This window comes from Pyrgilauda ruficollis, unplaced genomic scaffold (genome assembly GCF_017590135.1).
Source record: "Pyrgilauda ruficollis isolate IOZ18807 unplaced genomic scaffold, ASM1759013v1 scaffold115, whole genome shotgun sequence".
Lineage (NCBI taxonomy): Eukaryota > Metazoa > Chordata > Aves > Passeriformes > Passeridae > Pyrgilauda > Pyrgilauda ruficollis.
Genome location: NW_024509766.1, coordinates 866,286 through 881,096, shown reverse-complemented (window position 1 = coordinate 881,096; position 14,811 = coordinate 866,286). Strand labels below are relative to the sequence as shown.

At 50.6% G+C, this 14,811-nt stretch overlaps 1 protein-coding gene across 1 annotated transcript in view; it reads left to right on the top strand.

The window, feature by feature from the left end:
- The first annotated feature begins 20 nt into the window (after window positions 1–20).
- Window positions 21–14,811, top strand: part of CELF5 (CUGBP Elav-like family member 5) — a 36,763-nt gene continuing 21,972 nt past the window's right edge. Inside the window, exons 1-2 of the mRNA XM_041481782.1 lie at window positions 21–306; window positions 6,649–6,731. Of these exons, the coding sequence (XP_041337716.1) occupies window positions 21–306; window positions 6,649–6,731 (369 nt within the window). The remainder of the gene's footprint in view (window positions 307–6,648; window positions 6,732–14,811) is intronic.

The following is a 14,811-nucleotide window of genomic DNA, read 5'->3' as shown; positions in this document are numbered from 1 at the left end:
AGCCGCGCCGGGCGCGGGGCATGGCCAGACTCACCGAGGGCGAGGCGAGGAGGCAGCCGCCGCCGCTCCCGCCAGCGCCGCAGCCGCCCCCGCCGCCGCCGCGCCGAGCCTCCCCCATGAGCAGCAGCGGCGGCGCGGAGCCCCCGGCGCAGCCCGACAGCATGAAGGACCTGGATGCCATCAAGCTCTTCGTGGGGCAGATCCCGCGCAACCTGGAGGAGAAGGACCTCAAGCCGCTCTTCGAGCAGTTCGGCAAGATCTACGAGCTCACCGTGCTCAAGGACCGCTACACCGGCATGCACAAGGGTGAGCCCGGCGCGGCGCGCACAAAGGGGCGGCGGGCCCCGGGTCGCTCCACGCGTGACCCACCGCGATGTGCTGTTCTCCCGCACCCCCGCCTCCCTCAGCGGGGGCTGCCGGCCCCGATCCGCTGCCCGGGAACGCGTCCGCATCCCCAGCGCCCACGGGCGGGGTCCCCATCCCCGCGGCGGAGCCCCGCCGAGCCCCTCGGCCGCGGCCCGCGCCCCTCCGGCAGCCCGGGGCCTGTGGCCCCGCGTGGGGTGCGGTGACAAAGGCGGCGATGGGCAGCGTGCGCCGGGCCGAGGCTGCTGCGGAGCGCGGGGGCCGCAGCGGGACCCTCGCTGGGCTGCTGGCCATCCCCTAGCGGGGCTCACACCGACCCCGGGCAGGGGGTTCGGCGCTGCGGTTTTAAAATCCGTGCAACAAAGAATATTGGCCGCTAACGTGCTGCTGTCAGTGGCATTTGGGGTAGGTGAGGGGCTGATGGCACACGGGGAGATGAGGGGTCTTCCTTCGCTGAAGGACCTTTAATGGGTGCTGAAAAGTTTGAGGAGGCTCCTTCAGCCTCGCTTATTGTTGTGTTTTTATACTGAAGAGCTGTCGCGTTCGGCAGCTCCCTTCAGTGGAGCGGCTCTACCCCACCCCAGCAGGTGTTTGGGATCTTGTGACCAGCACGGCTCCAGCCAGGAGGGGAACTCACGGAGTTGTTTGCTGTAGGATCCCGTGGGGTGATGGCAGCGTCGCTCCCTGGCGCAGGTAGAACAACCTGCAGGGAGCCGACAGTGAGTACCCTGAGAGCTGCCGGTGCTCAGCTGTGCCCTAAAATGATCCGTGTGTTGGTGCATGCTGGAGGGAGTGTGCAACAACGCTCAGTCGTGATGCCTCGGATTTAGGAGGAAGCGTAGGAAAAATCGAGTGTCTTGGCAACGTGAGCCATTCCAGACTGAACAGAGAGGGAAGAGGACAAGAAAAAAACAAGTGTATTTTCAAACAAAAGGCCAAATCTAACTCTCCAGCACAAAAGGAAAAGACTTTCTCATTGAAGCCCGTGGGGGCTGGGCTGGCATGAATTTAGCTGAAGAACTGTGTCTGGTTGTGAGTGGAAAACGAGGATGCCATGTGCTTGTGTGTCTCTGTGTGCAAGGAACTGCATCCAAACCTGCTGCCAGGGGATGGTGAGTTGCAAGTTTCAAACCCAGCAAGGAGGAGAATGGGCCCAAGGCAAGAGACAATTGCACATTTCATCCCAGTTGACATCTTAAATATAGACTGTGTGGTCTGAGGTCAGCTTCCAAGCAGGAGACAAATTCTAGGGATCTGCTTAGGTATGGAAATTAGAGGGGGCAGCAGCAGTATTAGCCAGATGTGTGTGATATTAACTTGCTGTTAAAAGCAGGATTTCTGCAGCAAAATAAATACATCCTTTTGGTTCTAACATTTTTTTTGGTGGATGTGGGTGTTGTTGTTCAGGGGTTGTTCTGTCCAGAAGAGGCTGTTGAGATGTGAGGTTCTCTGGTGGTTGTGGTGGGGTTGTTTCCACACCCCTTCAGTTCCCTGTGCCCCTCCCTGGCCTGTTTTGTACAAAGTGAGAGGCTGGGATTCCTTTCCTGGTGGCATGAGTTTGCATGTAGATCCTCAGCCTGTTTTGGAACAGCCTCTCCAGAGAAGTCATCCCTTCACAAGGAAGTGTGTGGGGGTTTAGCGTGCAGCGAGGGAATGAGATCCACAATCCAGCCCACCCTGGTGCCTGATCACGCTCATTTACCAGGTTTGGCTGCAGTGCCTGTGCTCCATGCAGGAAGGCCATCCTGGTGAGGAGCTGCTGCTGGCATCTGCAGGCCTGGAAGGTGCCAGGCCTGACCCAGGAGCTGCAGTGGCCTGGAGCACTGTCACAGCCCCTGAGCAGGGGACACTTTGGCTGCAGGCTCGTTCCTGCACTGAACAGAAGCCACTTTTCTGGGGCAGTTCTAACAGCAGACTCAGTTTTCTCTCCCCATGTTCCTGATCTGCAGTGAGATCCAATTGACAGCTCACATGCAGCTTCCATCTGCTTTTTTTCCTTTCTCTCCCCAAAGGGGAGGAAGCAGTTGTGTGAGAAGCCAGCACTGCTGGTGAAGCCCAGCGTGTCCTCTTATATTCCCTTGCAGCTTGACATGGAGCTGAGCAGCCACCTCTGCCTCCAGGGAGCAAGAAAGGGTGGAAAAGGCCTGGAAGATATGAGTTGGGCTGCAGTGTCCAAGAGCTGGTCCTTATGGGTGCTGAGAATGGATGAATTTGGTGGAGGCAAAGGAGAATCTTAGAGATTTAGAAATGTGATCTCTGCTATGAAATGGTTTTGTTAGTACCTGACTAGTCATGTCTCAGCAACCTGGCTACTGGTAGCTGATACTGTTCCAGCCTAATATTATTCATGAGGCAGTTTTTCTATTTATGTTAATCACAGATACATTTGCATGTTAATGGCAGTGTTTGTCTCAAAGCTAATATTTTCATGGGAAGAGCGAGGAGGTGTTTGAACAGGCTTTTGGAATGGGTCAGGAGGGGCTGAGTGGGGAGAATCAAGTGGAAAATTTTGGCCTTGTGTTCCAGGATTAGGCAGGAGGCAGTTCCTTCACAAGTGTCAACTGGATGGGTTTCCTAGGAGTGCTCATGGTAGGGAAAGTGGAGCGATTAAGGACTGTGAGATTCCAAACTGAATTGAAGGGGAATGTTCAGCAGGGCCAGGGGCAGCCCTCTCACAGGCGTGTGGACAGATAGGTGGCTTTTCAAAGGGCAAGGATACAACACCACCCTCAGCCCAACTTGCCTCCCTGGCAGCCCAGTTTTGACTCAGCTTCTGCAGGCTTGTAGATTAGCTCCCCACTGACTCCATGCTTCCTCTGCTGAAGTATTTAATGTGATTTCTGATGCTAAGCAGAATCTAGAGATCCCTCCCTCCTGCAAACCAGCAGCCTTTTCTTGCTCAAGGCTTTAGACTGCTGATGTGTGGAGTAATATTTAGGATCTGAAGGGACTGTAAATTCCAGAGTCAATGTGTAGTTTGTAGGGAGGATCAGGCACTGAATATATATATTTTTTATGCAGTCTCTTTCAAGTGAAACTGGGCTGGGTTCTGCCTTCAGGGAGCTGGAAACCCTCCTGGAGCCCATGGAAGTAGGGTGGTACCACAGACACTGGTGGGACATAGAGGGATCTTTGGTAGAATGATGGTGGCCTGGCTTTGCAGACAGTGCTCTGGGTGCTGTCCTGCATCCCTGTGCTGGGAATGGCTCATTGGCACTGCCTGGGTGCCTGGGACCTTCCAGGCTGATGCTTCTGAACACCCTGAGCACTTTCTAACACCATGTCCTGTGTCTCAGCAGGCACAGCTGGCTTGGTGTGAGAAGTGCCCAAAGGGGCCTGAGCCTGTCTGAGCTTGCTGTTAACTAAAGCAGGAAATGTGGAAGTGAGAAAACCGAGTGAGAGTGACAGGCTCCTCTGCACCTCTGTGGACATCTCTTCATTCTTGAGCAGATCCTTGGGTGGCTCTGTCAAGCTCAAAGTTTTAGGAGCCCAAAGAGCCCATGAAAGACAGGGTGAGCAGAATCCTATCCCAGCATCCCAGGAGTAGCTGCACAGTTAGTGTGCAAGAGATAACGGCTCTTCAGGAAGGAAGTTTATTTTCTCCAAATATTTGTTTACACAATTAGGTTTAGAGCACATTGTTTCTGTCAAACCTTTTCCTGTATTTCTGACCAGGACTTTGCAAAGAGAATGGAATTGACTACTCTACCCCCAAAACACCTGGTTGTGAAAGGCAGTAATCATATCCTCCAGAAGACATACCTGAAATCTTTAGCTCCCTCCTTTCCAGAACCAGTACAACTTCCAGGTATGGGGGAAGTAAGAATAAGAGGAATGTCCTCAAATCTCAGAGCTTAGAGACATGAAGAGCAGTGGACCAGGCTGTCCTGTACGTGCAGCCCCAGTCCAGGCAGGACATTAGAGTCTGCCTGAGTGCTGCTTCATGCTTGAGAGAAGAGAAGGAGCACAAGTGGCTTCTGCTGAGCAATTACCCACATCCTTGTAAAGCAGAGCAGCAGTGGGGATTGCCCTCGGGTTGGAGTGAGGCATCTTCAGGCTCCACAGTTACAGGATGTTTCTGTCTCTGGAAGCTGCTGCCTCTTGGTACCTGAGCTGCTAAAAGATGAGCAATGTTACTGCCTTTGATGTAGGGAAGAGAAGGACCAGAGGGCTCTGGTGGGGGGATTCATGGCACTTTTTCACATGGGTGCTGGTGGACCTAGGTGGTGCTGGCCTTTACAAATCCCTGATCTGGTATGATAACAGTACCTGCCTTTGTGAGGAATGTCTCTCCTTTATCCCCACAAATGGTGTGTCTTTGTCCAGTTCTCATTTTTAGCTTGTCCTCCCCTGGATTGGGTTTTTGAGTGTGCTTTGCCTCAGTTCTGCCATTCCTGAGCACTGGAATTGGGACTCGAGGATGGGTTTTGCATGTTTCATGTGGACATAACTCCACTCCTATCTGAGTTTTGTTAGGTTGATGGCTGATGCTCCTGAGGCAAGGATAGTGCTTTCACTGCACGTGGGCATAGTACCAATGCATTGAAGCTTTTAGTGGAATAAATTGCTTATTCCCAAGTGCTGACTTTGGAGTTTTGTGAGCTAAACGTGGCCCAAATTATCTTAGAATTCTGAGTCTTGTATGACTTGCAAAGTAGCAGATTGAAGCAGCAGGTGGAATTGGGTATCTGTGTTTGAGGCTTTGGTGACGAGGCCTTCAGATCTGTTAGAAATAGATTATAGAGGTTATAGAGTCTGGTCTCTGGTTATAGAGCTGCTTTTGAGGCTTGATGTCAGAGCAGTCCATGGGGAGAGTGAAAGCTGAGGGGAGCTTCCCCACAACGACAGAGCCAGCTGCCTTTGCCAGGAGCAGGGAAGTTTACCTGCATTCTTCCTGCCCTCACTATATTTGTTAAATTACCCATTGGTCCCACATTTGGCTTTGGTACAGCATTCAAAGTCTGGGCAGTAAGGAGCTTTAATGACCTCTTAGAGACACCTAGTGCTTGTGTGCTGTTTCTGGAAGGTTTTTTCCCCTAGCAAGAGGTGTGAGAACAGATGTCATGTGCTTACCTGCAGCAACTTCTTGGGGTTGGGATGGAAAAGCAGGATAATGATGTTGCTGGGGTTTGGATTGTCCTGAGGAGCTGGCCTCAGGGTGTTGTGTTCCACGGAGTCCCACTGGGGTGGAGGGGAGAGGTCCAGACAGTCCCTGCACCCACCTTTGGGTGCAGCTCATGGAGAGCTGAAGCAGCTTTGGAGTACCCCAAGCCAGGCACAAGAATGTGGAGGCAGAAAAATGGGCCTCTGACCATAACAATGCATCTGCAGCCCCAGCACAGCAGTGTAGACAGGGATATTCATCAGCAAGCCAGAGGGATTCATCCTGCCTTTGCTTGGGATGTGAAATGCCAGTGTGGATAGGAGGGGGATGAGTGAGGGGGTCAGATGCATTCTGAGTCTATTCTCCAGTGCTTTGCCTACCCTCATCTGAAACAACTCAAGTGACAGAGCTCCAGGCACTTCCCTGGGGAGATCATTCCACAGTCTAAATCTCTTTCTGCTAGGAAATGTTTCTTGATAACCAGCCAGATTTTTCCTTTGCTTATTCTTAGCATCAGAGCACCCAAAGATGATCCCTCTTCTTCCTGGAGGGGCTACAACTCCTCCCCCTCCTCCCTTGGCTCCAGCGTTCGTCTGAGATGTTGAGTCATATCTTGACTAAGAATGTCAGGATCTGGCCTTTTCTCTGTGCTTTTTATCTGGCTTCTTAAGTTGGCCCTTGCAGAATGCAGGGTGCTCTGCTGGGCTCTGTATTGCCCTTGTGGTGCTTGTGTACGTTGGTGTGTGTTTGTGTGCATCACACAGGGCCAGGCCTCTCCTGCCATAGCTCCCTGATTTGTGAATCAGATCATGGAGCTTTTGTAAAAGCCTAAATCCCAGATACTTCTCTTCATTCCTTGCTTCTTTTCTTCTTTTAATCAGTAATCATGCTGGTCCTTGCCTCTCTCCTGATCCTTGTGTTTCTGCCACAGACAAGATCTGCTTTCCTTTTGCTCTCCCATTGTGTCTCACCTTGTTCAACTCCTGTGTCAAGCCCCATTGATTCACTGGGACCCTTTTCCAGCTCTTAATAGACTTCAGATGTGGCCTGCAAGTCCTTTCGCATTGTTTCTTTGTCTTTTTTTCCCCTGGAGCTTTAGACACATCCAAATTATGTAACATTTGTGTTGATGTTCATCTGCAAGTGCCTGTCTAACTTGACACTCGCTGTATCTGCTGCAGGTTGTGCATTCCTCACATACTGTGCCAGAGACTCTGCCATCAAAGCCCAGACAGCCCTGCATGAACAGAAGACTTTGCCAGGGGTAAGTCCCAGTGAATTGTCTGGAGCTGATGCCGTGGGCAGGATGATGGGGAATTTTCAGGGGAGGGAGTGAGGGTGAGAAGTGGCTTAGATCAGTTTTCCTGCTTGTGGAAGAGAAGGGTGTTTCAGGGCTTAGAACAGGGATATGGGAGTGGAAGCACAGCACTGCTCTTCAGAGCTGCTGCTTTTTTTTCTCTGGCCAGGCCTTTTTCTTTGCTGCTCTTTGCTCTGTGTGGTGTGACAGGACACCTTCAGCTTTCTGTCCCTGTCACAAGGGAGCTGTGGGCTTTGGGGTGAAGCATGTGGGTGCACAGTGGGCATTGCTGAAAAACTCACATGAGATAAAATACTTTCTCCAGGTGTGCAGAATCTCCTGGTGCATCCAATTCTACTCTGCCATTGCCCTGCAGGGTGCCTGGATGGAACTCTGATGCAGTGGCTGAATTGGATCAGCCTCTCAAAAATAAAAAAATACACTTGCCACATGCCGTTGTTTGGAAGAGAAATGAGTTATTTTTAGGTGAGAGAAGGACTGCTGGTCTGTTCCTGGGTCTTGCTCACTCCACAGCTGGTCTTGGGAGCAGAGTTCAGTGGGATTTGAGGGAGGCTGGGCACTGTGGAACAGGTCCCTCCTTGCCTGGCACTCCTCTGCCTCCCTGGGACCTGCTGGAGAGCTGAAAGGACTTCTGGATTGTTGCCTTCCCATTTTGGTATGATTTAAGAGCTTTGACTGGGCAGTTCCCTTTCTGTACTGAGGGGGTTGATCAAGCACATTGAAAGGATTCATTTGGAGGTGAGTAGGAGGAGGAGTTGGGTACTTATAGATAGAAGCTCACAGGAGGCCCTGAGTGCTCAAGGCAACAGAATAATTAATGTAAACCAGGGGTCTCTGGAGGGTGGTTAGGAATTCTTAACCATAACATTTTTTCTTTAACCCATACAGGTCCAAAGAGCTTCCCTCACCTCTCCCAGCTGCCCTCAAAACCTCCACACACACACACACACACACACACACACATCCTTTTCTGTATTTGTTTACTGTGCTCTTTTGGCATGGGCCTGTGCTGGCATCTGAGTGCTGGAAAATGCATGTGACTTAATTATCACTTAACAAGGTCCTTATCTCAGGACAGCCAGGGGAAAGAGTACAGATAACCAGCACAAATCTGCCTGAGATATTTTTGTGTGGTGGGAAATGCTTGGATTTTTGAACTAAAGCAGTGTAACCTCGTGTGTTGGTCCAGGGCAGAGCTGACAGTGTCTATAAGAGCAAGTCAAAGGATGCAGGAGCAGCTGAGAGGAGTCATGATACAGTGCTGTTAATGCAGTGGGGAAGTCAGATGTGTCTCTGAAAAATGATTCATGGGAGGCTTGGTGGATTCAAGGCAATCTGGTTTTGCTACAGTTCTACATCGGGGATTTGTTGCATGTTTCACTGTGTTCTCTACTGTCTGTGCTCTCAGGGGTTGTAGAGAGCTGCATGGAGCAGTGTTTAAAGCAGCAATTTATCTATGATGTGGTGATCTAAAGGCTTTTTATGTTAAGGGAGGTGTAAGACACTGCCTGGGAACAGTAAGAAATCTGTGGTAGGTGAGTACTTTTGAACATACTTGTCTGGAGACAGTTAATGAGCAGTGTGGTGTAATTATGTTTCAGGATTAGGATGAAGATGAGCTGTGCTGCATTTGGAGCTATTTTCAGGCTGCCAATATAGCACTTCATCACATTTAGTTTCTCTTTTGTTCAGTCCCTCAGTGACCAAGAAGGCACAATTCTCTCTCTCTTTGGTAATGTAGAGATGGTTGCTTGGCATGGACGTGGGCTGGGTGAGCTGAGGTGGCTTTCAGCCATGGTTTGCTGGTGTCTGTAGAATCACCTGTCCTTGTGGGCAGCACTTTGGAAGTGAATCACAGACAGGCAGTTGCTTCCCTGTTTTAGGAACAAGGACATAAAATTTCATCTCTGTATATTCACATCTGGATCATCTCCTGATGATTTCTAGGGCAAAACCAATCCCCAGGAGTTCAGCCAGGGCCCAGCAAAGGGCAGAGCACAGAATGTACTGACCACACCACTGAGATTTCAGTCAGTGGGCCACAGTCTGGTAAACAACTGATTTCTTGTGCATTTTACCCATATCCTTTCTCTGTATTGCACGTAGCAGGAGAAGAAAGAAGGATGAAGGGTTATGAAGTGTAGGGTGACACAAATTGTCACCTGAGTGCATAACCAAGGCTCAGCAGGTTTACAGACAGCAAGGGATCAAACTGGCAGAGGAGGATCTTGTGCTGATCCTACACTTGCTGTTGTACCACCAAGCAATTGCAGATGCCACAAGAACCAAAGTACCTTCCTTTGTTGGTCTCAATGCAGAGAGCTGTGGTAGAACTCAACAGTTCATGAACCTGAATAGAGACAAATGACTTTTTTGTTCTAGACTGAGGATTTGGTAAGGACAGAGTTATGGAAGTGCTTTGATATTGTTTCTGAGATACTCAGGCTGTGATCAGGCAGCTGGAGCAGGACTTCTGGCTTCTCTTCCAGGCTGTCACTGGGTAGGTCTGGGCCCACAGAGATGTTGCTGAGGTCCTCCAGCTCTGATGCCAGCAATGTCAGCCCACCTGCAGGGCCATGAGTGCAGTGGAGCTTATCTTGGCTTTTATATACAGTTATATTTGTAGTTTAGGTTTTCTACATAAGTCAGTAGGCATCACTGTTGTCTGTATTTATTCTTGTGGCATTTGGGGCAAGTTCTCTTTATATGAGGTCAAAATTCTCTTTTGCCTCTGAATTCAGTACTGTTGGATGTATGCTGAATGGAATTTAAACTCTGAAAAGCTTATTTTTTAACAGCAAGGTTCAGCATCTTTTTCTGAGGTAAGCAGAATTTTGGCTTTTACATTCTTTTATGTGGACCAGTGTGCTCAGGGTATAAAGTAACAAGACTGTCATAGAATCATCAGGTTGGGAGGGACCTCTGAGATCACTGAATCCAACCATTAACCCAGCACTGCCAAGCCCATGTCCTTAAGTGCCACATCTGATGGTGACTCAACCAGTCTCACCTGTACAGCTGCATATTGTATTATCTAACACACCTGTGCTGCCCTCAGAGCTGGTGAATTGTTGAAATCAGGCCTTTAAGGCTATTTCCTAAATTTGGTGTCCTCTTCAGCTGCCAGCCAGCCCAGCAGTGCAGTATTTCACCTTCTCCCCACTCCCTGGCACACTCCTCCCTGCCTCAGTGAAATGATATTATATCTCAATAACCCATGCCTTTGATTCGTGATTGTGCCTTCACTTTGCTGAGTTCTGAAAGGAATTGGAGAGGTTATTAATGACACACAGTGATCACACAGCAAGTTAAAGCCTCTTGCTAAGTGAAATTTGAGGGAAAAGCATCCAGCTTTTCAATATTTCGCAGAAACGCTTTATGTCTCTTTTCATTTGCAGCCAGACAGTTGCAAATTACATAAAATTGCTCCTGAAGAAGAAGAGGAAGAAGAATAGAGGGAGGAAGTGGAGGGGGGGAGGTTTAAAAAAGTAATTCTTTTGGCAAGGTACAGTTACAGTTTTATTTCTATGCAGAACAAAGAAAGGCCTGCTGAAAGGTAGGCAAGTAAGTGGCAGAAATTGGTATTGATCCAAGCTGGGAATACGGGCAGTTTAAGAGCAGTGATGAGGGTACTGAAATGTGGCTACATCATAGGGAGAACTCATGGATGCAGGGACACAGGAATGGAAAATTACAGAGAGCAGCAGCATGAGAGCAGACAGAGACTCTGGGAATGCACCAGGGGTTGAGATGCTGCAGCACTAATTCAGGTGGTTGGGCACCAGCATCGTGCAGAGACCAGCAGAGCTGGAGCAGAGGGATCCCTGTGGGTAGGCTGTGTCCTGTGCTGCCAGGAGCAAGGGCTCACCTGGGCCATCTGTCAGGATCCACAGCCCGTGGTGGCAGGAGGGAGCACAGGTGACTGGAGGGACTTTGGTGGAGAGGGCAATGCATCTCATTCTTCCCTCCCCTCTCGTTTGTGCACCAGCCTGGACCAGTATTTCTGAAAGTTTCAGGTGGTCTAAATGTTTGCCTGAGGTTTGAAGCTGGGCCCCACTCATTAATCTTTGCAGCTTGAACCCTTGAACAGGGCAAGGTGGAGAAGTTCTTCCCATGTCCATCCTGCAGGTTTGATAGACAATACCAGCAAGTTGTTGAGAGCCATGCAGCATTATCAGTTAGGGATACAGAGAGCATGCCAAGGCTATCTCATGGAAATGGCAGCACCAGGACATGAAGGTGCTGGGCTAAAGCAGCCCCTGGGCAAGAAGCAGCAGAAGTGCCTGTTCAGTGCAGGGGGAATTGAAAATACTTGTGCTCTTGAGGGTTTGACTTGAGGGACTGAGAACTCTCAGTGAGGCAAAGCAGCTGCCCAGTGAAGTGCCTACATTGAAAATCAAGCTGCCAAGGCAGACACTGCCTCCTGTTCCCTGTGGAATTGGAAGAGCAGTGAAATCAAAGATCAGCACCCGTTCCCACATGCTGACCAAGTGGACACATGCAGCCTGTCCTGTGCACCAGGGCTCTTCCTTTCTCCAGAGAAGCTGCTGCCCTTTGCACAGCCAGGCCCTGGCATCTCCTTGCAGCACAAAGCTTTGACTTTTGCCTCCCAGAGCTGGGTCTTCCCTGGTGGTCTCACTTACCTGTGCCCACACAGACCTTGCTCTTTGCAAAGGCACCACCCTCCTGAGTGAGGCTCCACATTCCCACCTCCGCGGGGTCATTTGGGGTGTGTGCCTGCACACAAGTGTTTGTGAACATGGATGTAGATGGGATCATGGGATAATTTATGGCGCAAGTGACCCTTGGGGTCTCTGCTCAAACCCCACTCAAAGCAGGGCTGACTACACCAGATCACTGAGGGCTTTCTCCAAATGGGATTTGACTGTCTCCAGGGGCGTCCTGCAGTCACCTGGGGCCTCTTTTCTAGTCTGCCAGCACCCCTAAAGGGAAACAGCTTATCTCATATCAGCCCAGAACAGGCTCAGGGGATTTATTTGGTGATGCTGGGGCTTGGGCCCGTTTTGGGTGGATTTTCCCGTGGGTGTGTCAGTATCTCAGGAGGTTTTGCTCTGCTCAGATTGTGTTAGTGGTTGCCAAGGGAACCTGCACAGCCACTCTGTGTGCAGGCAGAGGGTCCCTGTGCCTGTCCCCCTCTGTTACATCAGCAGAGGTGTCTTTTCCTGGCCACTGTCATTACCTGCCATGGGGCAGGGGAAGGGCACAGCTGCAGCAGCCCAGTGGCAGCAGTGAACCTGCCAGCACAGCCAGGAGAGGCTTGTGCAGGCTCTGCAGAGCTGCTGTGTCCCTCAGCTCAGACACTGCTGCCCCAGGCTCTTCCCTTGCCTGCTCTTTTGGGGTCTTTGGAGGCTGCAGCTTGTGCACAGAGGAGCCCCTGGAGGTGCTTGCTGGACCAGTGGTGCACCAGTGGGCACAGGGAAAGGCTCAGGGTGCTGGGTGTCCTTTCCAATGGAAAGATCAAAGCCAGCTGAGTGTGTGCTCCCTCTGCAGTTTCTTGCACTTGCTCAGGGGAACTTGATGACCCATCTCACATCTTACTCCTGCTTTTTGCAGTCCTTAAGCCCTAAGCATTCCTTGGGCCTGCTGAGCAGTTTCTACTTCAGTGGGAGTGACAAATGTGACAATCTTGGGCAAGTCTCTGAAGCAAGATGCTGCAGCTGACACAGGACTGTGGGTCTGAGCACCCAGCTGTGCCTGAGTCCTCAGGCCCATGGCTTTCTGGAGGCCAGAAGGATCTCTTGTGGTCTTGATGAACTTTCTAGAGGAGTTTTTGGGTTTTCGGTTTCATCAGTCCTTCAACAATCTTCCTTGCTTATACAAAAAGCTGTAGCTGAGCCATGCAGGCAGAAGCTGTGTGGTTTGTACTCTGGGAATCACATCCTGCTTCTGCCACAGACTTTCTGCATGATCTTCATCACCACATGCCTCGATTCCTCCACCTGGAACACACTGCTCATAATTATCCTTGTCTCCTCCATAGCAGGATTGAACGAGGTGAATTCATAAGCAGCCTGTAGAGCTGTGCCAGAACTTGGTACTTATGTTGCTCATGTTTCTGTATGAGACAGCCCCTCTTTCTCAGGGAAGGATGGCTCCTGGACAGGACTAAGGCACACTGAGATGTCAGAGGGAAGATGCAAACAGGATACTTGAGCACTGAGACTGGCACCAGTCCATCCCTGTTTGCATTCTCAATCAGAAATGGAATCCAAATGAACAAATTAGCATTTAGATTTATGTGCTCTGCCCAGTTAGAAGTGATTATGATCATTCAGGCAGGGCATTTTTAACTGGCCAGAGGAGGACAAGCCCACAATTTGTAAAGTGAAGAGCCTAGGACCTAATTCTGCCAATGGCCTTGGATGCCTTTTGGTTCCTGACATCCCAGAGGGGCCAGCCTGCATTGTGTGCTTTGTACACTCTGCTTCTGACCCTCTTAACACTGTGAGGTTCCCCTGCATTGCACCTAAGGGGCTATTTTACATCACTTACTTGTAATTAATAGAGAGGCTTGCCCTGCTGTCCCAGGGGGCTTTTTCCTTCCATCCAGCTTTTGCAATTTGAAAGCTGAAGAAGGGGGATCTGGGAATCTTCTCCTTGAAGAACGGGGCTACCAGCTTGCTGAGCTGACTGACAGCTCATGCTGGGCACTGATTAAACACAGGGAGCCAGTTCACCTCAGAAGTCTTTATTTGGGGTGTGATGAAACCCTTGGTGAAACCAATAGCAAAGCTTCCTCTGACTTCAAGAGTGCCCGGGTGTTTGATGGCAGATTCTTGTTCTCTAGAGTGCTACAAAGGTGGGGAGCATTTCCTCAAAAGCAGAGGGGGAGCCCAAGCAGAGCAGGGTTCCCTGCTTCTCTGTGCTGCCCAATCCTGAGACTGGGGTGGGTGTAATCCAGACCCTTTCAGCAAGGCCTCTTAGCCTTGCCCCTTTCCTGGAAGCACCTGGGCTCCTCTGGGCTGCAGCGACCCTCCCTGTGGGTGTCTCCTCACAGTTCTCAGGGGGCTGCACAGGACATGGCTGCTGTGCTTTGTGTGATGCTCCTGAGATGAGCTGCCACATTGCTTCCCACCAGGAACCCCCCAGAAAGGCAAGAAAGGCTGCAGGCTCATGAGAGGGGCAGTGGTGCAGGCAGAGAAACCTCTGTGAGAGCTGGGAGCAGGGTAGGGACAGCTGTGCTGGGGAAGTTGTTTATCCAGCCAGGAGGGAAATGTGAACAAGAAGCTGGAGCAGGGCAGTTGGAGCTTTGCTGCCCATCTGGTGCCCACTGCTGCTCAAGAGGAGTTCCTGAGTGCAGTGGGTCATGGAGCTGACAGCCCTTAGTGTCATCAGCAGCAAGTAAGGAGGACCCTGAGGTGTGAGGCTGAGGGACTGGGGCAGGGGACATTTGGTCCATGGTGTCCTGACAGCGTGTGCTAGATGTTAATGTGATATTCTTAAGAAATGAAGACTAATAATGCTCAGCTGAATAATTTAACAGGGAAGATGAAGCTCAGCTTGTGAGGCAGGTGCAGGCTCATGAATCATTTGCTGGAATTCTCCATCCTACACATGTGTTCACCTATGTGTTCCTGTGTGGTAAAAAGCATCCATGTCTGTGCATGTGCATCTTCTCCACTCTGGGAATTTAAGGCAGGCACATCCTGACTGCTGGATTCTGGGCCCAGCTGAGTGCATACAAATACAATTTTCTTATTCAGGTGTGCTCTCTGATTACTGTGCAGCCTGAGGTGATGACTGGAGGCCAGGGAGAATTTGTACTTCCAGAGTTTGCTGTGTAAGCCAGAAGTGGGTCCTCCCTGCTGCCCTGTTCCTCTCTTTCTCCCTCAAATGGGAGAGGTAAAACTTGACCTCCCGCTGTGTGTTCCTGTAGGGGACAGAGCTCTTTGTCTGAGACCTGTAGACAGAGTTTAGGATCCCCCAGGGACAGTTCTTAAGGCCTTAAGGTGGTTGAGTTAAAGCTGATGTGGACTCCCTCTGCTTGAGAGGCCTTTGACAATTT